The 25,504-nt window shown below is 38.7% G+C and overlaps 1 protein-coding gene across 2 annotated transcripts in view; it reads right to left on the reverse strand.

The window, feature by feature from the left end:
* CFAP99 (cilia and flagella associated protein 99) overlaps nt 1-25,504 on the reverse strand; it is a 55,200-nt gene that overhangs the window by 6,146 nt on the left and 23,550 nt on the right. For both annotated transcript variants that reach the window (XM_069014595.1, XM_069014594.1), the window contains 8 exons: nt 21,675-21,755; nt 18,519-18,584; nt 17,526-17,585; nt 13,446-13,534; nt 10,965-11,169; nt 9,077-9,218; nt 7,785-7,936; nt 1,725-1,930 (listed from right to left, as the gene is read on the reverse strand). In XM_069014595.1, the coding sequence (XP_068870696.1) occupies nt 1,725-1,930; nt 7,785-7,936; nt 9,077-9,218; nt 10,965-11,169; nt 13,446-13,534; nt 17,526-17,585; nt 18,519-18,584; nt 21,675-21,755 (1,001 nt within the window). The remainder of the gene's footprint in view (nt 1-1,724; nt 1,931-7,784; nt 7,937-9,076; nt 9,219-10,964; nt 11,170-13,445; nt 13,535-17,525; nt 17,586-18,518; nt 18,585-21,674; nt 21,756-25,504) is intronic.

Below are 25,504 nucleotides of genomic sequence, written 5' to 3' on the forward strand. Positions count from 1 at the left end.
ATTATCAAGAATCTGACCAGACTGACTGATTGATTGATTCAGAAGCTTGAAATGTAGTGTATAATTTAATTTGGATTCTACTATCTTTGGCATGCTGGTCTGTTCTAAAAAACACTTCAAATGATAGAACAAAAAGTGAATCAAAGCTTCTCATTCAAGCACAGCTTATTTTGGGATCAGAAGAGTTTTAGTTCTGAATTAAGCCAAAGAGTGTAGTTTAAAGGAACCCAGCCCTATACAAAATTCACAGACTGCACATCTAGCAGAACAGATGATTCTTTAAGCAGGTACTAGTGAAACAGGTTTTATGTAGCACACAAGTTCTTAATGCTTAGTTTGCATCTCTAATGGAAAGCAGTGGCTTAAGTTGCTCGCACAGGCTTTCACAATACTGAGTGTTTAGCAATGAGAGTGTATTTCCAGCTCCAACTCCATTTCAGGTTCTTACATCTTAAAATCTTTTCTTGATACATGCCATAGAAAAGAAGGTCACTGATCTGTGCAGTCAATCCACTGCAGCTGCAGTTATTGATTCATTAAATACATTAAACTGTCTTCTTAAATACTATCATAGTAAAACCCCAGTCTTTGGAGATTAACTATCAGCAACAAACCAAATTAGAGCTGAGACGAGTGAAAACTAGTGAAAGGAATACATCAATACTCCCTTCTGTAACTGAGATGTGGAACTGGATGATAAATGAATAACATGAATTGAACTCTGAGAAGCCACCTTCAGGCAATAAACATGAATCTAAGACATGTCTAAGAACATGTGTTTGTAGCCTGATAGAATACATCTTCCTAATGTCAGCCTGAACATCAGTTTGCAAAATAAATATGGCAAGACAAGGACTTATCTCTCAAAGCCACAAAACGGAAATATGAAAGACAATTTGAAAGAAAACAGTGGCAAATATTTAAGATGCAGTAAAAATGGTATAAGATCAAGGGGTGTGCCATGTTGTACACTTTTACACAGGCTTTCTTCCTGCTCAGCTTTATTTGTAAATAGCTTTAACTTAGATTTTAAAACCTTTGTGGAAGGGATCCTGTCTTCTGCATATGTGAAGCATCTTTGATGGTTATGGATACTTTATGACAATGATTAATAAATATTATAATTAATAATAAATATTAATAATGAATGCAGAATTTCATCAGAGAGTCTGTAAGCAAAGATTTCCCTTTTGATCTAATGCTATAATGTATTTAATTTCAAACTTATTATTGCCATCACAAAATCTTCCTAAAATATTTTTAACTTCTAGAATAAGACCTTCCTTTTCACATTACAGATGAAATTCAAGGAAGAAAATTACAGCCCTAATATTGGTTTAGATGAGAATGAGAGAAAACTTTAAGTGGCAAGCTAGAATGATTCTAATAACATCAAATTAGTTCTGATTAGCTGAAAAGGAACAGAAAAAAGGCAAAACTTCTTTCTAAATATATATTATTGGTTCTGAATCCTGGGGCAATACTGTCAACACTAGCCTATGGAGTGTCTTCAACCATAAATGATGAAAAAGATTTGTTAAATCTGATGAAAATTATTTTCAAGAATTAAAAGTAAATCCTGGCTCCAGTGTAATCCTTGAAATAAGTCATACTGATTTATAGAAGGGCTGTATTTTGCTCTGTACTTGTTCTCCTCCTCAAGGGCTGGCAAAATATTAACAAAGTTGTAATGTCTTAAATGTCACATGCTGTTTTATACTGACTTTAAAGCAGCTGCTTGTCCAAGTTCTGCTCTGAATTGGGAAATCTGGTTCAGTTTGTCTAGAAGAAGTTGTTCCTTAGCTTGTTTTTCATGAATTATCTGGTCTCTCTTCTCTTCCTCTGCTGCCTTCTGTGCTTCCTTGAGTAGGGCGAGGCGTTCACGTAGTTCCACTATTGACATTTCACCAAATAAACCATGGCCACCAGTCTAGAGAACGCGAAATATAGGTTTAAATAACACTGTAAATACCAAGGGGAGAGTAAATGAAATATTTTGATTATGTTCCAATCCATGCTGAAAATATTCTGACTTCCAGAAATATAGGGATGGTCCTAAACCAACTGGTATTTAAAAACTGTTTTTAAAATCTAGAGCATATCTTTCATAAAACATTTAAAGAAAAAGCATTGGAAAATATATAGAAGATTAATCATAAATACAATGTATTTGCTCTCAAAAAAATTCTACTTGACTTTTAATTAGACTTTTGAATTTAAAAAATGTGTAAAACTACTTTTTTTTTTTAATGTGTGAAACCAGAACAGCCTTTACACTAAAAAATACACATTTTTTGTATTTATCTATTTCCAAAGTATGCATTTGATCTATAATGGTATCTACTATTTTTATCTGAAATGACTGGGACTAAACAATGCTTTGTGCCCAGAAAATTCAGATCTTAATGCACAAATTTAAAATATTCAAACCTGAATGTTTAATGAAGGCTTTTTAATATCCACTTTGCAGTGTGAGTGATAATGAGATTCTGAGATCTAATGAGAGACTTCTGCACCTTAGTTTGCAAACAAAGATGGATAATTTCCAAACAGCTTTGTCAAGGCTTTAAATTTTTGGCCCTTGCTCTTACATATACTTTGTTCAAGCCAACCACTAAACCATGTCCTTAAGTGCCACTTCTCATCTCCAGGGATTGCAAACTCAACCACTGCCCTGGACAGTCTGTTCCCATGCATGACAGCATTTTCTGGGAAGAAATTTTTCCTAGTACCCAATATAAACCTCCCCTGATACAACTTGAGGCCATTTCATCTTGTCCTATCACTTGTTACGTGGGAATAAAGAGCAACACTCACCTTGCTACAATCTCATTTCACCTGCATGTATGGAAAACTTGCATAAACCCACACAAATAGTGAGCTCCTGTGTAGCTTTCTTTGCAAAATTTAATCCATTCCACTCCAACTAATATTCTTTTGTCTATCTTAACATAATTTTGGTACACACCTTTGGTGCATGCCTTGTACCATAGCATGTTAAAAAAAATCCCCCTTTTATTGAATACTGAGTTGTTCACAGAATAGTAGTGACCTTTCTGCTTGTGAGCTTTTGCCAAAACTGAACATGAAGGGGAAGGAAAAGAAACTGGAAAAGAGAAGGATGCTCCATCATAGATAGATGCTCAGATGTTCAGTTTGCCTTCAAGAACTGACTGCAATTCAGTTCCTCTTCTCTGGTCTGGGATGCCATATAAGTAGTATAGTCAGGTGCTCATTCTCCAGTGTTCATTCTCTGGCTTTTCTGAGCAGTGGTCCAAGAAACAGATGGAAAGCCAAGAGAGATGAAGAAGACAATAAGGGGAGTGGGAGATAAGTGGCCAGGAGCAATAAAGCCACAAAATAGAATATGACAAACAACCAGGCTTGGCTTTCTACTGCTGGAAGATTTCCAGCAGTTTTGGTCCCCATAGCTTCTTTTCCTAAAGCTCCAAAAGTTTAGTTAGTAAGAAGAGATCATCTCTGTTTTTTCACTGAAAGGCTGATTGTGTGATATTGTCTCAGTGATTTCTGCTTCCATGCTCTGCATGTCTGCCAATCACCTAAACAATGGTCACCAGTAGCATCAGTAGACAATTGCTAAAAGAGTTCAGTGTTATGCAGTCTTTATTTTTACATAAAAAGATGTACTTTTGAAAAAGATGTACTACCATAGGTTGATGAAATAGTATTATGGTTGTTCTGGGTTGACAGTTGGACTGGATAATATTGCAGGTCTCTTCCAGACTTGATGATACTGTAATCTCCTTCTCAGTTTTCACTTTAAAATGATTTGCAAATAGTAAGTGCCATAATACTTTGCCTCTAGTTTAAACTAGTGAGTGACCATTAAGTTGTATTCACAGAAAGTGAAAGGGAAATGTTTTGCAAAAGGGTATATATACCTATATATCTGTATCTGTATCTATATATCAGTGGCAGTGTTTGAGCATGACAAGCAGACATCAAACATGTCTAGGAAAGAGAATTTGCTCAAGGCATAGAGTGGAAGAAGCTCAATATTTTGAGTGTCTGCATTTCAAAAATGCTCAGTGAAGCCAGTGAAGTAGTTCCTAAAATAAGAAAAGTTCTATACTCATGCAGTAGATACTGCTGGTGTTCACGCAACTTAAATGCCATCAAGGGAAGAACTGGTACTTTAAAAATTATGAGAATGAATGGGAATTTTATGGACAAATGCTTAATTGCACTAAGCCTGAAAAAGCATTTTGTAGGAAGAAAAACACGGCAAGCTATCACGAAAAGTGTGCCCATTCACTAGAGTGCTACTGTAATAGTCAGTATAATGGAACAGTGAAGTTGTGATATAGAATCACAGAATGATTTGAGTTGGAAGGGACCTTAAAGACCAGCTAGTCCAAACACCCTGCCATGGCCAGGAACATCTCCCTGACCATGTTGCTTCAAGCCCCATCCAGCCCGGCCTTGAACACTTCCAGCGATGGGGCATCCACAACTTCTCTGGGCAACCTGTGCCAGTGGCTCATCACACTCATTGAAATAAATGTATTCCTTATGTCCAATGTAAGTCTACCCTCTATCAGTTTCAAATCCTTTCTTCCTGTCCTGTCTCTACAGGCCTTGGTAAAACATCTTTCTTGTAAGTGCCTTTATAGACTGTAAGGTCTCTCTGGAGTCTTCTTGCCTCCAGGTTGAGTAACCCCAACTCTCCAGCCTTTCCCCACGGCAGAGCTGCTCTAGCCCTCTGACCATCTTTGTGTCCCTCCTCTGGACCCCCTCTAACAGGTCTATGCTGCTCTTGTCCTGAGGACCCCAGAGCTGGACACAGCACTCCAGGTGGGGTCTCACCAGAGCAGAGCAGAGGAGCAGAACCCCCTCCCTTGACCTGCACCATTTTACAGTTGTGATAGAAAAAGTAATGACATTTTCATGTCTGACTACATCAAACAGTTATGTCTTTGCAGCCAACACCTTGTGACCGATTCATCAGGGTAACAAACATGCAGTGAGACCATACCAAAGGCTCTGTTTAGTGTTGATGCAATGTACAACTCTACCTGAAGCAGTAGAGCACCTGTATGTTGGAGCACCTTTTGGCATTTCCATGCAGACTGTTTACTGTGTCTGTGGTGTACAATTACTCTTTGTACTTTTTTCCCCCCTGCTTCTTCCATTTTAGTTTAGTAACATTCTCCACAAATGGGTGTAAGGAGTCTGGGTTTAAAAGAATAGAATTGCCTTCTTTGGCTGGAAAAGAAGTGGAGAACTGATGGCAGCAGCCACAGAGGCAACCAAAGAAAGTTAAAGGAAGATGGGACGTCTGGGGAGTTGATTTTATTCTTGTTCACTTCTTTGACACTTGAAGTTAAATGCATTCTAAAATCTGATAAAGGAGGTAGGGGATTTATCTGGTGGTTGCAAAGACAGTTAGGTAGCTTTGGAATCAATGAATGGCTCAGTTTTATTCAGAGAGCAAGTTATAAAACCAAAGCATCATCTTATCTGTTCCAACAGCCTCATGGAAGGAAGACCTGTTTCTTCTGTATGATTTCTGCAGACTAGCCATGGGGTGTTTTTTGTGTTCTTTATTTGAGTACTCATGAAAGAAAGGAAAGGAATAAAAAAACCCCAAAGCATTCTATTACTTAATATTGCTAGTGTCATTTTATACTACTCTATGTTTTTCTTCTTTCAGTGTGGACAAGAAAAATGGAAAAGTATTTTCAGATGATCTGCTTCTGATTGAGTTAATAAATAAGATAACAGATTTCTGGATGCTGCTTAAGTCTGGGCATTGCAGAGCCTAACCTTGTGGGGTGTGCCCAGCCTCTGCCCTGGAGGGAGGCCTGCTGAGATAAGGAGATTACATAACTCCCAGCAGAACTCCCCTGGAAAGGCAACTACTTTCAGTTATGGTGAGAAGAAGACGACCCAGAATCCTTTAGGAGAACCTATGCAGATCCTCTCTAACCCATTGGCTTTTACCCTCTGACACCCACCCCCTGTATCCCTATAAGATGTAGCCCTCTGCCCCTGTGAGACCAGAGAGAGCGGACTAATAAATCTGCCCCATGCAGAACTGCTATACGGGTCTCTTTGTCTCTCTCCTCCTGGTCTGGCCTGGAGATTGCCCCGCAGAGCAAGAGCTGAAATCACTGAAGAGCTGATAGATTCCCGGCAAGGGCACTCTGGCTATGGCTGAGGGAAGACACCGGGCCCTGGGAACACGGTTCCTCATGGGACCATCTCTCCAGACCGGTCACAGCTTCCTGGGTCTGAGCTACAGACCCCACACCAGCCGCCTCATCTGGCGCCCGAACAGCCATTGGACAGACCACGGCTTGAGCTGCGTCTTGACCATCTTCAAGACAGAAACAGCCGTTCGCGTGCTGCTCCTCTGAAGACAGGACCATCTGCGTTTTAGTAGAGACTTTCGGAAGAGGACAGTTCGAGACACTCGCCCCTCGTCTGGGACAGAAACTCCTGAGGATTGAACTGGGCCAGATCCCCGCTCAGCAGATGTTTTTTTTTGGACTTCACCAGGACCTAGCCTCACCAGAAGACGGGATTTGTAAATTTAAAATCAGGGCTCTCCTCTCTTTTTCGCATGCAATACTGTTTTCTAAGTCCTTTTTGTTTTTTTTTTCTCTTTTTTCTGCTGAGGGAGGCACAGAACACAAAAAAAAAAAAAAGGGAACTAGGCAAGGTAAACCCCGCCTTTTCCAACCTGAGAGAGACTTATACCCCCTTCTCCTAAATCCTCTCCTAGAAACCAACTTTAAATTCTCTAAGGGTGTTCTTTCTAAGAAAAATTTTAAATCTTTCATTAATTGGATATCTCGAAATTTTCCTGATGTCAGCAGAGATTCTATCCTTTCTGATCCGTTCTGGGACAAAGTGGAGAAGAAGCTCTCTTCTTTTCAAGCTTCAGGAGACTTTTCTGTCTCTCGATTTATCCCTTTATTTCATTTAATGGTTCAGACGTGTCACGTTGCCAACAACCCCCAGCCAAACCTATCCCCTGCCCCCCCTTCCCCATCCCTCCTCTCCACCTGGGACAGAGGCCAGTCCCAGTGCGGAGCCCGCCCGCCGCCCCACCCCACTTTCCGCACGAGGCAGCTTTATCAGTCCGCACCCCGCGAAGGGGAGGCCAGGGACGAGCTCTCTCTGGTCTCACAATCTCAGGCATATCAGTTGTTGTGCACCAACAGCAAGTCCAAGAAGTTTGAGATACAGTTACTATAAATAGTAGGCTTACACACACAAGTCATTTACACAGTATATTTGTGACAGCTCAGAAGGTTTTGGGTTCTCTTGACAATCTCTTTCATGTACCTGAATGTTGACAGTTTTGAAGCAAAAGAAATTAATTTTGCTGATTACCATGGCCATCACCACTGCAATATGAACAAGTATACATCAGTCCGAACTTTGTGTTGATTCAGTTCTTACCCAGGACTGACAAATCTTTGAATTTGTGAAGATGGATAGAACATCTTGTAATTACTTTCCAGTCTCTTTTTGGAAGATACTGGAAAACCCAGAACTGGCAAAATTCAAAGAACGTTCAAGGGGACTAAGATTTCACTTGCCATCAGAATATTCTTCTTGATAAAACTGTCATTTTATAAACTTTTTCAGTGTTCCATTTCAGATCTAACTTTTCTCATGCAATATGACAAAACATGACATGTATGGGGCCACTTTGTACCAGTCTGTGATATATGTGCATGCAGTACACAATCCCTTTGAACATACACAGTACACATTTATGTAAAAACAGTCATTTTTCCTTTTGAGCTTACCTCTGTTAAGTCAACAAACTTGTGTCTGATGTTAGGTATAGACTCAATAGCTCGTATTTGTTGAATTAGTTCGTATCTTTTCCTGTTCTTTTCCTCTTCTTCTTCTAAAGCTTGCCGGAGAAGTTCTTCACTTTTTTCACAAACTTGCTGAACTGAAAGATAAGAATTAATCTCAGTTAGCTGTTTGCCTATTTTAACAAGTAGTCCATCTGAAGGAAATTCATATGCATTTTGAATAATGATAATAATACTACTGATCTAAAGGTACTTGAGGGAACAGTCTGGCTTTGGTGGGAGGAATCATTAAAGAAACAAATGAGTACTTCCCACCTCCACCATCTATCCTTCTATTCAGCACATAAACGTACTATATACATACACAGACACTTTGAATTACTGCTTTGTAATTTCTGTTCTCATTTGTGCATACTGTTTCATTACTTAATAAAAGGATATTATACAATAGAAAATATTCATAGTCTTTCAAGCTATGTATATCCTAGAAATGACTGAATTGCAAAGGCTGGTAGGCTCTGCTAGTCCATTTTGGGGTGGCTAACACTCTCTGCCTGCCTCAATCCTTATGAGTACAAGTATGGAGATACACAGGCAGAGAAGTCTGCTCACCAAATAATGCCCACCTAGAGGCAGTCTGTTCATACAGTAGATGTTAGTACTGGATATGTACAGCCATGTCAGCTGAACAGCCTGGGCTTTACTGGCTAATGAATTAACTGAAGAATTTTCCTAAGGATAGGAATAACATTATTTCCCTTTATCCTAATGACTGGTCTGTCTTGGATTTGCAACATCCTTCTCCCTTGGGATATTGTCCTTCTCAAAGATGACTTTCCTTAGTTACAGTCTTCTCCGGATGGTCTTTTCTGGAGAAGACAACAATCTTGAGCCATGATTCTTTCATGGCAGTTGTCGGGCAAAATAATACAAAGCACAAGAATCTGAGCTTCATAACTGCATTTGACAAAAAGTAGAGTCATTTACATGTGCTACTTTTAGATGGAAGGAAAACTGGTTGCAGAACATTAGTGATGCATTTCTCCCACTTAAACAAAGAGTAATTCCCATGACCAGTAGCTTAGAGTTTCTGATCTACCCATTACCAGTTGATTCCTGAACTCATATTCATACATACATGGGAATGTATAGCCTGGATCTTTCCCTCAATTTCACTTTCCCTTCTGTAAAAATTGTAACCGGCCCACTAAAAGAAAGAGGAAGTAATTTGGGGATATTTAGCATCACCTCTCATTTTTCTGGCAATATATAAATACCTATCTGTTGTTTGTATTCCTGGATCTTTGCTTTTACTTGCTTTACATTCTTGTGTCCTTCTGTGACCTGTTCCACCAGCTCTTTCATTTCTTTCTGTTCCTGTAGACGTTTCTCTGCATACAGGTGCATCAGCTCTGCTTTCTAAATCACAAATAAACAGGTGAATACAACTCCTGATAACTGGTGATCTGAATGCCTCAAATCATTGAAACAGGGCAAGGACAATTGGATTCAAACTATTACATCATCCACAAAAGTAGCTGGGGACAAGATAGAGACCCAGATTTAAGCTCCCCTCTTCTGTGTTTTATTTACACACAGCTGTCTTGCATGACATTTGCACTGCTATTTTCCATGATTCCCTCCTACATGTTTCCAAGAGCAGACAGAAAGAGTAATTTCTGGATCTGTTTGTGAGACAGCAGGAAGTGTGCAAATCTAATATACTGCTGGTTGTGTGCCTGCAGGAACTTCTTGGGCCCAAGTCGTAGCTCTGTAATGTTAAGTACACTTTTAGGTATCATGTTCCTTTCTTTGTCAGAGGAAAGGAACAAAAAACGGGAAAATGGATTTTCCCACACTAGATTCCTTGCTGTTCTTCCTGTTTCAAATGGAAGACCAGAGTTTTAAAACTCTGGAAAAGGAAGAGGGTCAGCACAACAGCTGAACATTGGTGAAAGGGCAATTGGTACTCAGTACGTTTCGAGATCTGCATATGGATGAAATGCCCTGCTTGTTGACAAGCAAAGGGAGCTAAGTGGAATCGGTCAGGTTAGAACAAGCTTTATTTGCACATCCCCAAATCTGTTCATTTTGGGACATTTCTGCTAACAAATAAAACACATATGCTCTGAAGTTGACGTGAATATAACAATTGCAATAATTTTGGAATGAGTGTGAATGAACACACTATCCTCAGTTGTACACACCGGGGTTCACTTTAACTTCTTGCTATAGTCTTTCTAAACAAATATGAAGACTCAATGACAAAAAAGATTGAAAGGTTTTATAGAACAGAAAAGGAACTCAATAAGCAAATTTTCCTTTTTCAGCATGGTCTTTATGAAAATTTTTTACATTTGTGGTCCCATTTTATGTTGTTGAGACACTTCACAGACATTTGAGAGATGGTCAAGAGACAAGTACTGGGCTAGAGGGTGTAGCAACAAACTGGACTAATAGAAAAGAAAAGCCCGTGATAGTGGCTATGAAAAGTTTAAAATCTATAGTATTTGTTGATTCTTGATCACCTATTTATTTTATAGGAAAAGCACTGGGAAAATGTAATGTGATTTGTGAAAATAGTGAAAAGATCTGGCAATGATTTTGAGAAACTGTGATTCGCCAGATTGAAAACAGTATGAAAATATTTCTTGGCATAAATACTCAGTTTTCCATATAGATGGGTCCAAAGAGGGTTGTCTGCCTGAATTTTCCCCTAAGACAGATCTAGATGTGTCAAATAATACGAAGTAAATTGAATTATATCTATTTAAGAAAACAAATTCTTTCATATTTGTGGGTCTTATTTTAACAAGATAAAGAAATCAGTTATATATGGTTGATTTCATTGTCAATGGTGCTTAGTATCTCAGTATCTGTTCAAAAAGGGTTTGCATAAGGACAGAATATAGTGGACCATGCTTTGACCTTCTGTTTTTATTCAATTTACTTCATAAGTGGTAATCAAATCAAACACTTGCAAAAAGTACTTCAGTGTATAAGCACTGCTGTATCTGAAAGTTATAGCACTCTTTTCTCTTTGTTTGCAGACTCCAGTGAGCGAAGATACTGCATAGACCTTTTACGCCTTCTTATAATAAGTATCATCTCTGTTATGTTTTGCACAGATTGGAGGTCAACAAAATTTGAGCATCCCTGTATTACCTTTTCTCTCAAGAGATCAGCTTTCTTCTTATTTTCTTGAATTACGTTCTGATGGGCTAGAACTGCTTCTTCATGACTCAGTTTTCCTTGAAGCCTCCTACACTCTATTTCAGCCAGCTGCTCTTCCAAATCTTTTCCGCGCATCTGTTTCTGCCATTCCAAGAATTCAGATGGGTCTCCAGCCCCTTGTTGCAAATTTTCAATTCTGCAAGAGAGGAAAAAAGAGTATACTGTTCTAGGGATGTGGCTTTGTAGCCCTGCCTTGGTTCGTAAAACATTTCCAGTAGTCTTTGATAGAAAGTGTTTAATCTCTGCAGAGAAAAAGGCAATCATCACAAGGTCGTTTGTCAGATACATTTTAGTTCCAGTCTAAGAGGTGTTCCTACTATGTGGAAAGCCTGAGAAAGCCAAACTGGAAGAAAGTGCATAGGGCATGGACCCGAAAGTTTTCAGTAAAACAAAGCCCCAAGAGAGGGAAAACTTTATCTACATATGGATTCTCGTAAGGAGCAGAGAGAATAAGGCTAAAGGTATGAACATTTTCTGAAAGCACTGCTTTGCTTAGAGGTAGAAAGAACAAATAACTTTTCTCTTTGGCAATCTTCTTGTCCACTTTAACACAGAGAACAAAAAACTTCTGCTTAACACAATTTCTGTTTTGTATTTTGTCAATTAAATAATATTGCTGTAATGAGGCAAAGAAGTATTTAGCTGTTAAGCTGAAAGTCACATCCCTATTTTTTGTGCTCAGCTGAGAGAGAAAAGCATAGCAAAGCCCTGGGGCAGGCCCATCAAAGTCCAGCAGCAGAGGAGGGAATGAGCCAATAACTAGGACAGACACAAACATGGAGTGAATTGCATCCTACTGTTGCTCCCCAATGCATACACCTGTGATACATCTATCTCTTTATATATCTATATGTATTTATCTATATATATATCTGTTTTGTGTTAAATACAGCTGAAGATTAAAACTTGCTAATATTAAATAGTGTCAAGTTACAGGGAAAATCTATTCCTGTGCTGAGTGGAACACATTCTGCCAGCTAGAGTGAATGGTAGCATATGTAATATGGAAGAACTTCAATATACATGAGTAGCTGATAACAGAACCTGAGTGATGTATAATATCAACTTGCTAGAATCCTGATGAATGAAACCAAAGCCTGCTAGGTCCAAAGACCAAATCCAAACTTACACAGTCTTTTCAGGATTTAAAATTTAAAATTTAAAAATGTAACTATATTTAGTGCTTAGCCTGCTAAGACAGGTAGATTAGAAGTAATACTAATGCAAGATGACACGATACAGTTTTATCTTTGTGAAGGCTTTCAGTGAAAATGTTCTGTGATTCTAGCTATGAAATACAACCTGCAGTGGCCTTCCAGGAGTCACCCTCTCCCTAGTCAACATCCTCTGAAAACCTGTGTTGCTGAATAAGGATTCTTTATGCCAGAGGAATCCTTATGTCACAATTTCTTAGAGCCTTAAATGCACCAGAAGGACCTGAAAACTCTTATTAGCCACCTTCTCCACCACCATGGATTCAGTGCTTGTGTTCAAAGACAGCTCTGTTGCAGTGTGATTGTCTAACATTGGATGGGACTGGAGTGAAAAGAACTGTGTGAGGAAGAGCTATGAAAACTCCTGGTTGGTGTGTGTGTAGTTTCTTCCCAGGAGACACATTTAAGTCCATGTTAACAGCCTTGGTCCTTGTTAAGCTATGCCACAGAGCAGCCTGCACCCAGCCTGGGGCTGAGTTGACTGTGCCTGCTTGACTTGGCTTCCTGGCTGGACCTTGGCCCAAGTTCATCCCTCTGGACTTTCACAGCACCCTTGACTGACCCTGCTGTCTGTCCCTGGATCTGCCCCGCTGCCTGCCAGGGTGCCATGGAGCTGCTATCAGTGAGGACACTGTCCCTACATGTCCTGCTGTCATTCTCAGATCTTGGCTTATCTTGCTTTAAGGAACAGCACATTCCTAGTGTGCTGTATCTTACTGTGATAGAAATGGACAGGTATTTTTGTATACATATAAACAAGTTCAAGCATCAAACTTGGCTTGTAGTTGACCACAACCATTGAAGAAAATGGAGATATATGAAATTATTTGGCTTAATATAGATGCATCTTGTACAAAGGACACAGAAATAGATATGTATTCAGGTCATTATTTATTCTGGAGAATTGGAAAAAATATAAAAGTGATCCCGATTGTACTTTGCAAGTGGACACTAGCCAGAGTGCTAAATCAGAACACCATAACATTCTACAACATTTACATAAAAAGAATGACTTTACTGTAGGCTTTTTCTTCAATCCACTTCTCTCTTCATTTGCCAACTGTTTTTATAGAATAGAATGCCTTACAAAAGATCCATTAGTTTAGTTTACCTGGAATTTACTTAATTATTTTTAATGTGGATAATTATCCTATATCCAGGGATGTGAAAAGCAGTCCTGGGTGGAGTGTAGTCGTACCTCTTGAGCTCCTCTTCCAATTTCCGCTGGTAGAGGGCACCCTCCCTCAAAATAGCCGCTGTGTTTAATTTAATGGGTATATTGTCAATCTGTCAGGAAAGGGAAGGTATATTCTGTAGTTAGTAATGTAAACCATAAAACGGAGTATAAAAACATCTCAGTGGGTTAAATACATTGACCCAAGACAGCATAAATTTTGCTTAAAGCATTCATCTAGCATTAATCTGACATTCAGAATGAAATTGCATGCTGTTCATAAACCATTCAGGCTGCTTAAGAAATCAGCAAAGTCCCCCAAGTGGATTATAAATTTGTAATCACTCTTGGACCATGTAAAATCCCATAGAACGTCTTCACTTCCTTTCATATTTTCCAGTCTCATATACATTGTGCAACGGGATTCCATCTGTTTTGGACAAAGACAACAAACTGCCTCTCTGAAAGACGGTCAGTTAGCCAAAACAGTGAAGTAAAACATAAGTGGCACCCTTCATAGGAAGATCTTAGAAGCATTTTATAAATAATCACTATTACAATGTAAAAGTATTTACAAGACAACTGGAATCACCCATTGCCATATCCATTTTCTAGACAGCAGAAGGGAAGAACAGTTCTCAGCAACTTTCAGGCTTCATTGTTTGTGCTTCCAGGAGTAATAGATGCAGACTTTTTAGGAGAAATCAAACTCATAGTGTAACTTGGACTAGATCCTGTGGCTGCTTTGTTCACTTTTTGAAATATTGTGTTAAGACTGACTCCCAGACAACTTCTAAATACTGAGGGAGGAAGGGATCAATTTCTCTGCCAGTTAAAATTGTTCCCTGCACAGGTAGGGTATTCAGAAAAAATGGGTCACCTTTGCAGCCACATGTAAGAGACCTGATCTGAACCAAGGCAAAGCAGTGCTGCTGGAATAAGAACTGGGATCATTCCTGCAGAAAACAAAGCTTATTCATAACACATTTTACTTAAATCCAGACAAGTTCTGTGTTCAGAATTAAAACATATATTTAAATTCCAAATTAAGAACTTAATGAGTAGCTGAGAAACAGATGCACAGAATCACTCAAGCTACATACTGCAAATGTTGTATGCACAAATATGAACTTCAGACTCCTGAAATACGTAAGCTAACTGGAAAAAAGCATGCTTTATAATTTATATTAATTAGGTAGGTTGAAGAGAGCAACACATTCCATCACCTAGAATTCATTAAGTAAAATTACTGTTTTTACAAAGATAGCATATTTTAATGCACAAAAATTAATTATTTGTCAGTTTCTTGATAAAATGATGATAACTTGAAGAATTTAGGAAAAGAATCCAAACCAATATATTTTTTTTCTTTTGTTTGACTAACTATGACTTCTTAATGTCCATTGATGTTCTACCTTTTGATCTGCTTCACAATACATCTCAAAGCCTTCTGCATTATATGAACAGTTTGTATTTTACGCCTGTACTGTGTATAAAATGTTCCCTTAGAGTAGACATTTTCTCTGACACATGTAGATGTTTTCATACTTTTGACAATTTTCAGTGTATACAGATGTCATGTTCTGTATTTACCAAGTATAATTTGGGTAGAGAACTGAACTAAGCATGATTATGGAAATGCCTTTAAGTTCAGTTTCACAGTTTATTGACCAGAAATATGGCTGTTTATTGAAACAGAAATATGGCAATATAGTCAAAATAACTAGGACTCCCAAGACATATGCAGGCAGGTATAAGTAAAATAACTGAATAGATTCTTCTATGTCATATAGTATCAAGGAAGCTCTGAATTTTACTCATTCTCTTCCTGTTGTGGAATATCCTCCCTTTTTTCAAGATGAGAAAATGGAAATAACTGGGAAAATTGCTGAACACTCTAATTGTTGTGGAAAAATATCATATTCACTATTGCCACCTAATGAACATGCAATAGCTCACCAAAACCAATAAAAATGTAAAGAGCAAATATGATGTGAGTAAGAGGCAGACTGAGACAGAGTGATGATGCATTTGTACTGTCTCATTCTCCCAGTGAAAAGGATGAATAGATACTTTGGAACAGCAAGAGAAATAATTGCTGCTGCACATAATATATGTCTCTAAAATGAAAAAAAAAAATTCATATATTGTGTTTTAAAAAGGGGAAAGCAAAATACTAGTTGGTTAAAACATTATATAATTTCATTAATTTGAAGATAGACTAAAATTTTATATATACATCTTGAATAAACCTTCCTCTTAGGATTTGTCTACTCAGAGAGTTGCACAGGCAGGAAGGCAACAGGAATAGAAAGTATCTTAAAAGTCAATAACAATATGCCTATCTCAGCTAGAATGTTACAGCAGCATCTTGAATATCACCTAACCAACCTTTAAGGCAAATGTGTTTAGACAAGATAAAACTGTTTATGCATCTAGAGGAGATACCAGTAAGTTTTAGAAGTGGCCCTAATCAATGCCAGAGGATGCCAGATCCATATTTTCCTTGATGCAATTTAGGCAGATGGTTTGACTCTTGTTAGTCTGCACAAAAGTTTTATTATTTTATATTATCAGAAAGAGCAGTGGAATATACAGAGTTTTGAACTGAGCCCACGTAATTACAGATCATGTGTGTTTGTTTCAACTATGTAAATGTTTTCTGGTTTGGGTTTTTTTCTCCTTCTTTTTGTGCAAAATGAACCAGGATCTTATTACTTTACAGTAATTTAAATGCTGCTGGACTGTAAGCAAGCAGACTGAGAGCTGATACTGTTACTAAAGATAACTTCAGTGTGTGATAAATGCCAGACAGGCTTTAGAAATACTTGCCAGATGCCCAGTCCCCCAAGCAGAGAATCAATTCTTTCACACCGTTTATGAGCTGTACCTAAGTACATAGTTTTAAAGAGTAGGCAGACCTGCTCACAAGACATTTGAGATCACAATACAAGCACAGATTACAGATTCCACCTGAAATTATTCTGCATAAGAACTTGAAACAAATGAAAGGTGCCAGATTGAACTATATAAGACTGACGATTATCTGTAGTGCAGTTATTGTAGAAACAGAAATGTGAGTTTTCATGTGTTACACTGCTAAGGCTGAACAGCTCTTTTTCCATGTTTACAATTCTCTGACCCTTGAAAATTCTAGAAGAGAAGCAATCAGAATAGTGGATTTCATGACCTCAGTATGTGTCTGAAGGAAACAAGGCAAACATCCAGCCTGATTGTATATTGTGTATCAGACAGTCATTAGCTGGAATGTTTGCTCAGCATTCTTTAGGATCTCATTTTGTACAGCAAGGTACTGATGCAAGATTCTTCTGTCCTTACGCTGAGGTCTTAAACCAAGGTTTTACAATGCTTTTTTTGCTGGGGACAATTCTCATTTCATACTGTTTTATATAAAATCTTCTGCCTTTGTAACTGAAAACACTGTTAAGGCATATGGTTACATTGTGCAACTGCACACAATTTACCTCAGGGAACCAAAAGATTTTAGTCACCCTGACCAGCCTCACCCAGGACCTCCACTCACACCATCTGCTCATTGGTCTGGGAGTCCCACTTACACTCAGAAATGGGTTTCAGTTCTTTCCCATTGTGCTGGGAATTTTTTCCACTCCTGGTTGTCTCTCCTGTTCTGTGTCCTGCTGTCATAGACCTGGGTTGCTGTTGTAGCTTTGTCTCCTGACTGGACTTTCGGGTGGACCCCACACCTGACTTGTTACCTTGTCTTCTGCAAGGGTGACTTGCTGTCAGCAGAACCCATCACTGCCACCAACCTCCTCACATTCAGGTATTGTATCCTGGTTGGTGAGGGCACTGCCTGCTGACCTGCTTGCATTACCTTTGGCTCCTTATTTCCCTTCCCTCATGGAGTAGCCCCACTCTTGTTGCTCCCTGACCATTTCTTTGTGGATTGTTAATGGTGCATAGGACAAAACCTATGAGCCATAGACCCAATCCATCCCATGCTCCTGGCCATGGACCTTAGTGTAAAAACATGGATTCGAGTCAAGTTTCCATTACCACAGGATCTGCATGTGTGTCAAATTTTCAAGTACATTTGACAACAGTACCTTAAAGGTTACTCACCCTGCTTTGGATCTTTTGAGCCTTGAATGCTGGTTTACTCTCTATACGGTCATGTATATTCTGCAGTTCAGACCAAAAATACATTGTTTCATTTCAGAAACAAATTTTCAATTATGCAGCAAAAGATATTAGATATTTATCAAAGCTAACACTTGAATATTCATATAGAGCAACAAATACACAGGGGATGTATTTTGGATTTGTAATATCCACAAAAATTTGCTATGTACATGCAACTTAGTGGGCATATGACCGCACAAAGGTAGGTCCAAATATTGACTAAAATAATGCTGTGAAGTAACAGTGATTCTTTGTTTGACTATGAAATATTACTTAAACATATAGATAAACATATAGCTTTTAACTGAAATAGATACTGAGAAGACAAAATAGGATGTCAAAGCACACTTCATGAAATTATTAATTAGTAGTAGAATTCTACTGATGCTTATTAATTTAATGATGTTAGCTATAGATACTGAAGATACTGATGTGAAACTGCCTGGTATCATGGGGGTGAACACAGTGAATAGAATATGCAGAACTGATGCTGAAATGAATATATTACGTACATAGTTTGGTGACATAACTGTGAACTGGGAATCAACCAAAGCAAGAATTCTGTATGAATAGGACCATTATTCCCTCAGCTTGGCAGCTCTGTGGCATCAAAGTTAATGGAAAAATAGTATGTGGATTTAGAGAAATATTGCCAGTTTGGAGATTTGTTGGAGCAGTTTCACAGAAAGGTTGCTTGTCTCAAAACCAGGAAAATAATACAGCAGCACCAGAAGTATAAGAAAAGGGGGTTGTGCATCAAAGAGGCAAGTGTTGGTATAGGGATGTGAAATGACACTATAGCTATAAATCATAGCACATAATTTCTAAGCCCAAATAAACATAATTTTTCAAATACTCTAAGATATATTTAAATACTCCAGATATTTTTCATCTTCATCCTGGGGGATTTTTAGGCATGTACTTTTACCATACCTCTCTCTTTTCAGGTTTGATGGTTGCACATCTGAACTGGTTAGTATTTGCTTTCAGGAGCAGATCCTAAAATTAAAACACTTAACTTAAAGAGTGTGGTACATTAAAATTCTCTAAGAATAATTTTATGTCTCAAAATGCCTTGTAGCCCCAACCACTATATTCACAGAATCATGGAATGGCTTGGGTTGGAAAGGACCTTAGAGATCATCTTGTTCCAAACCCCCAGCCATGGACAGGGACACCTTCCAGTAGACCAGGTTGTTCAGAGCTTCATCCAATCTGGCCTTGAACACTTCCAGGGATGGGGTATCCACAGCTTTTCTAAGCAACCTGTGCGAGTGCCTCACCATCCTCACAGTAAAGAATTTCTTCCTAATATCTAATCAAAACCTACCCTCCTTCAGTTTGAAGCCATCCCTCCTTGTCCTGTCACTACCTGCTCTTGTAAAACGTCCTTCTCCATCCTTCTGTAGGCTCCCTTCAGGTACTGGAAGGCCTCAGTTAGGTCACCCCAAAGCCTTCTCTTGTCCAGGCAGAACAATCCCAATTCTCTCAGCCATTTCCTCATAGGAGAGGTGCTCCATCCCTCTGATCATCTTGGTGGCCTCCTCTGGACTTGCTCCAACAGGTCCATGTCCTTTCTGTGCTGGAGACCCCAGGACTGGATGTCGCTCTGCAGGAGGGGTCTCACCTGAGCAGGACAGAGGGGCAGAATCCCCTCCCTCACCTGCTGCCCACAGTGCTTTGGATGATCCCAGGACAGGGCAGTTTCTGGCCTGTGAGTGCCCATGGCTGGGTCGTGTCCAACCCCTCACCCCCCAGCACCCCCAAGTCCTCAGGGCTGCCCTTGATCTGTTCATCCCCAGCCTGTGTTGACACCAGGAGCTGTCCTGACCCAGGTGCAGGCCCTTGCACGTGGTCTTGTTACAGCTCATGAGATTCCCGTGGGCCACTTCTTGAGCTTGTCCAGGTCCCTCTGGATGGCATCCCATCCTTCAGGTGAGTGGACTGCACCACTCAGCTTGGTGTTACCTGCAAATGTGTTGAGGGTGCACTTGATTCCTTCCTCTGTGTCACTAATGAAGATGTGAAACAACGCTTGGTCCCAAGATGGATTACAAAAGCTTGACTTAGTATTTACATAAATTTTCATCCCTGATTAAAGACTTGAAGTAAGCAAGTATTGATTTTCTACACAGTTCTGCCTGGATGTTTGCTTTGCACAGGACATCAGGCCTTTGATAGGTCTGCCCATAAGAAACATGTTGCTTGTCCAGATTTCAGTGTAAAAGCATCATAATTATCTATGGCACATAGGTACCATAGGCAGTAACTGTTTCCAGATAACCAACAAACAATGGCTTTGGTTTTGAGTTATGTTAGAGGATTATGCTCAGGGCATCACTGCACCAGGGGCTGATTGAGTAGGCACACCCTTGGCAGTAACTTCCCTGTCATTATGAAAGGGGAAGTACAGGCAAACGCATTTCTAGTTTTTGCATATTTATTTTGGTTGTAAACCAAACCTCTAATCAAAGTTGTGCAGATTAGATTTTCTAATGGCTTTCTGGGCAGCAGCTGATAACATCAGTGTTTCTATAACTGTCTAGAGAGTGGCTTCCAGTGTTCTCACTCCACACAGATGCTGGGACGTGGTTCTTACCATTACAGCTACAGTTTCCGCAAAACTGCTCTGAAACAAATGGCATTTTTCATGCATATTTCTGCTAGGACCCATAATTTCAGCTTGCTTAGCAAACAGTCCAGGGAATTGACCTTTGTGAATGCTTTGGATGCCTTTAATAACATTCCAGAAATGACAAAAACTGCTGTTATTGCAGTTATAATTTCTGTGGGTGTTTTCCTTTGTTTCTTGTATTAATGCATTTTCTTTACTGAAGAATGTGGCTGGTTGTTAAGTGATTTTACAGTTGTCATAGATTTTTTATGGTATAGGCATTGTGATATTTGGCTTTTCTTTCCCAGTTTTTCTAGGAAGTTTTTAACATGCAAATAAGCACACAGACAAATAGACGTGCTTTTTCCACAATATGGAAATGATAAAAGGATAAAAAATAATGGTGTATTGTTTTCTAATGAAATATCAAGCATAGGTAATGTGATGGGCCACCAAAAGGAATGCAAAGTTTATCCTCCTAGAATCTGTCACACATTAAATCTTTCACTATAGTTTAGGAACAGAATCCAATGCCCCTCTCACATGGACATGAGGAGAGCCCAGAACAGTAATGAATGAACTTGTCCTGGCTAGTGAAAACTAGAGTCAGGCATTTTCAGAATGAGGGTGGGACAGTGCTGATAAAAAGGTGTCACATGGCATACCTTTTATCAAGTTTGTACTGTTATTTGATTGGATATGGTGACTGCAGTGTGGGGAAGGGGAAGGAAAGTGGAAATGGACATTTAATTAATTCCTTTCCAAGGAGAAGACAACAACAATCTGCTTTAACTATGAGCTACCTCATTGAACAAGATTCATGTCAAAGTTTGGATCAAATAGCTAGATCTGTTTGTATTTTCCAGGCTCTCACTTCTCCTGCTGTCTTAGCACACGGACCATGTACTCTGTTTCTTTACAAACCAGGATGACTTCCCACTCTCTCAGTCTGCTGAAAGGAACGTATGAATATGTAAGAGTATGAAGTCTGCACATAAAAGAAGTCAGAATCTGCTGGTATTTTAAAACAGTGAATAACATGTGGTTATTTTTCATTTACTACAGAAAAAACCAAAATATTGAACTTATTTTGTAATTTGAAGCCTTAATAAATTAATACCTTAAGTATTCACATCTCCTGTGGGACTAGAAGAACTATTGTGAAGAAAAGAAAGTAATCATGTTTCTGCTACTTTACATGGCTGCTTGCAAAACTTCTCTTATGGTACTTATATAGTGAGTAAAAGGTGGACCTTGTCTCAGACAATTAATAATAAAATAAAGAAGATGGGAAAAGGGTGCTAAAACAGAGTAGAGAATACAAACTTCATAACTCTAGAGGAAAAGCCATGAGCTGTTTAGGTGCAAAAGCAGATATGTTTCAGATAAAGTTCTAAGATTTGTGAAGATGAAACAATACAGAAGAACCAGTTTAGAAGAAAGGAAGTAATAGAACAAGAACAAAATACACTTACTTTTGCTTTTTGGATATTTTTTGTTTTGATTTCCTCTAATTGCTTTCTTTCCTTTGGAGGCTTGTAGATGCTTGGAGGAACCTATATTAAAAGAGAAAAATCTCTAGAATATGGGATATAAAACATTCCATGTGACACATTCTTGCAGGGAGAAAAAGCTCATTCATTTTTACCATAGAACAGCAGCAGTAATTTTTTAAAATATTGATTCTTTTCTATTAGTGCCACTCTAGAAGGCAGGGACAGATTCCAATTAGTTAGGACTACCCAGCTTTTCAGTCCTGTTCAATATAATATAACCCCTGGTCAAAAGACCAGAGAGAAAGACAAATTTGGAACTAGTACAAGAAAGGCTAAAACAATAATAAATCCTATAGGCCCTATCAAAGGGAGAAAAATGTTGCCAGAATGGGAACAGTTCTGTTTGGTATTTCATAAATTTAAGAGCCACAGCAACAAAAGCCAGATAGGGCAGCTGAATAAAGTTAAGCTGTGGAGCTCTCTGGCACCTTGTGTGGTAGTAGCAACAAGTTACAGACTCCAAAGAAGTTCAGGGAAGAGAAATCCTTTGAAGTTTAATAAACACCCGAGAATGTTATTGTAACTAGGAGGTCTTTGAGCTGAAATGATGGGACCCTGAGAAGGCAGTTGGAGAAAAGCAGCAGATGTCCCATCCCTCTGGTATTCCCAGACATCAGAGTTTAAGCACTGATGGAAAAAATACACTGGGCAAAATGGGCCTTTGCTCTGGTTTACCATGGCTGTCCTAATGTCCTTGTAAGGGAAAACCATTGCAGGTGTGGATTAAATGTTTGGAGATAGAAGACTCAGAGGGTCCTCCTAGCATTAGTCAAAGATTTGGGAAAGCAATCACACGTCAGCTAAAATGATCAGGACATGACTGGCTGTCAGTGGGATCAGCAGGACACTAGGGACTTTGGGGAGATTTCTGTATTTGCTTGAGCAATAAATTTAGCCCAGAGTAAGCTCCAAAAAAAGACTGGATGTCTCCCTCCTATGTGGGTGAGATAGTCTGACAGTTTACTGGACATCTGCCTAAATATTTATGTTGCTAAAAATGTGCTAGATTCATTAGAAGTTACAGAATTAATGGGGAAAGTATATATTGTGTATTGTACTGGAGGTCAGTTCAGGGAACATGGGAATCCCATCTAACTTTATTGAACTATATAATGAACTATACTTTCAAAAAATCATGAATCTGATGGACTTTACACTGCCTTTGCTATGTGAAATCTTTATCTACAGGTAAAACAAATGCACAAACAGAAGAACCTAGCAATTAAATGCACTTGTGACACTGCTCGAGTATTTTGGTGAGCTTTTAAAGTGAAGTAGAAGTGAAAGTATTTCCCAGCAGTATCCAAGAATTTTTATTATGCTTTTATGGATGGAGAAATTAAAGCCCAGAAGATTTGCAAAGGGTTCCACAGGCAGTGAGGATCAGTTTATTTCACTCTTCTTCCTACTCATGTGCTTTACCTGCAAAACTGCACTCATCTGCCAGAGTAAGCTGAGAATATTTCCTCAGAAACTGCTATGCTTATTTCAAGTAATTTAAGGAGGAGCCTTTTCAATCAGCTGTTTCAAAAACATTCTTTGCCATGTGATTTAGCCCATGGGGATGAGTACCGAGCAGAAAGACAGACAATATAGCAAATACCCATTTGTTGGAAGAGGATAAAAGGTCACTAAAAGTAAATTGTAAATTACAGCAACAGAGAGATCAAAAAAGGCCAAACTGTACCTACTTAATGTGAAAAAAGGGGGTTGGGAATAAGAGACAGCAACTTCACTTTCCCTGCCCAGGCCATGGTCAGCCTCACATAGTCTGTGTGACATCCCTTAACCAGAGGTTTATTTAAGAAGTAGGTACCACAAGAAGTTTAAGGAAGAACAAAATGAATAATCACTTTGAACTTAGGTACTCATCATTCTTCTATTTTTTAAAATTACTGGCATAAGATGGACAAGGGCAAGCTAATGCAATGCTATCATATTATGGGTTTCTATTTTTATAGATAAGATCACAAATATATTGTTTGGTCTGTATATTTGCAAACAAAATCATCTGTATTGGCCAAATGATTTCACCCATTTAATTATTTTAAACACTGAAGCACAGCTGAAATAATAGAGAAAACATCTAACAAATACATTAAATTTGGCTGAATGGTGTTACAATAACATTCCAGGGCAGCCTTTTTTTTTTTCAATATATGACTGGTTTACAGGAAATCTAAAAATAAAGTAATTGTATAATCTTATTATTTTAGTATAGTGCTGATATTAAAAGAATGGATTTTTTTACTCTAGGCCAAAGTATCCAAGAAAGTTGAATGTGTCTAAATAATTTTGTATGTTATCAGGTTTATGCACCTGTCTCCATTTGTTTCCTTTGCAAACTTCAAGGTAAAGCATTCATTTTTCCTTGTAAAATTGTATTTATGAATTTGTGCATGGGCACTCTTGTGTCTGCATCCATGTGCATGTGTGCCAAGGCCAGTGGAGACACAAGTTTAAAACCTTTAGACCAAATATTTGGAGTGAATTGTTTCATTATTAAATCTCAAAATGAAAATGTTTTTCCTTTTTGCTTAGTGACCCCCATTTTTGATGAATGTTTATGATGATGAATGATTATTCTAAGCTTCTAGGCTGATGTTACTCCAGAGCCAAGGCCAGTGGGGAATCCCATCTCATCATAGGTCACCAAGACAACTACCCTGCTTACTGCAATAACACAAGTCCAGCCCTCCCCTGTGAAGGGCACGTGTGTTCAGCACACGGGACAGCAGTGCCATCCCAGCTCCTGAACCCAATGTATGTGACACATCTCATCTTACTTGGAAAGAAATGCCTAGAATAAAATAATAATAGAAAGCAATACCTAAAATTATAATCCTGTTAATCAGAATGAGCTAACTGCACCACAGGGATGCAATAACTTATTGCTCAAAATCCAGATGCCTCCATATAGTTCTGTACAGCTGTTCCAATGTCGAGCAGTAACTATGGGTAGTGACTACAATAGTCCCTGCTGATAAACCACATGACAAGTCTTTTGACAGATGCATGAAAACCATGAGTAAAAAATGGGTATCTCATAAAATGAACACCTTAGTGAGAAAACGGATGAGAATGTTTCTGCAGAAGATTACAGGATGTAATGTGGAAGAGCTTTATTTCTGTGCGTTCCTCTGAATTACAGACAACCCTCCAGCATACAGGAGCCACACCTATGGCTGGCTCTCACCTTACTGACTGTTTCTTGCCACCTGAGCTGTCTTTTCAGTCTCTGTTCATTTCAAGCTGTAAATTGGTGATACTGGTAACAATGTGGCAAATTAAAGTGAAGCTTAATTTGCTGAGAGAGGTACAGACATGAGTAGAAGACATGCCACTACTACACTAATGGCTTTAGATTCACACAAGCATTAAATTTGCAAACCTGGCCAGAAAGTAAACCAAATTTAGTATAATCCAAACAACATAAACGAACTTCACTAAAGTTCACTAAATTGCATCTGCATTAAAGCAAATTTATTCTAAGAGGGGCTGCACAGAATAAAGTTCTGAAATGACAGCAACATGACTCATTCCTATACTGATTAAGTAGTTATTAAATGCAGTTTTTCAGAGCCTGGTATTAAGCTGTTTCAATGTAAAATCCCATTAACTGTATAACACACTACCATTAAATTGCTCTGCCATCCTAAGGTGTAAATGGTTTCTAAGAGCATTCAACACATGTATTATTTAAAACCTGAAGTGCTAATACAAGGTGGCAGATAATGCCCAAATCTACG

This window comes from Aphelocoma coerulescens, chromosome 4 (assembly GCF_041296385.1).
Source record: "Aphelocoma coerulescens isolate FSJ_1873_10779 chromosome 4, UR_Acoe_1.0, whole genome shotgun sequence".
Lineage (NCBI taxonomy): Eukaryota > Metazoa > Chordata > Aves > Passeriformes > Corvidae > Aphelocoma > Aphelocoma coerulescens.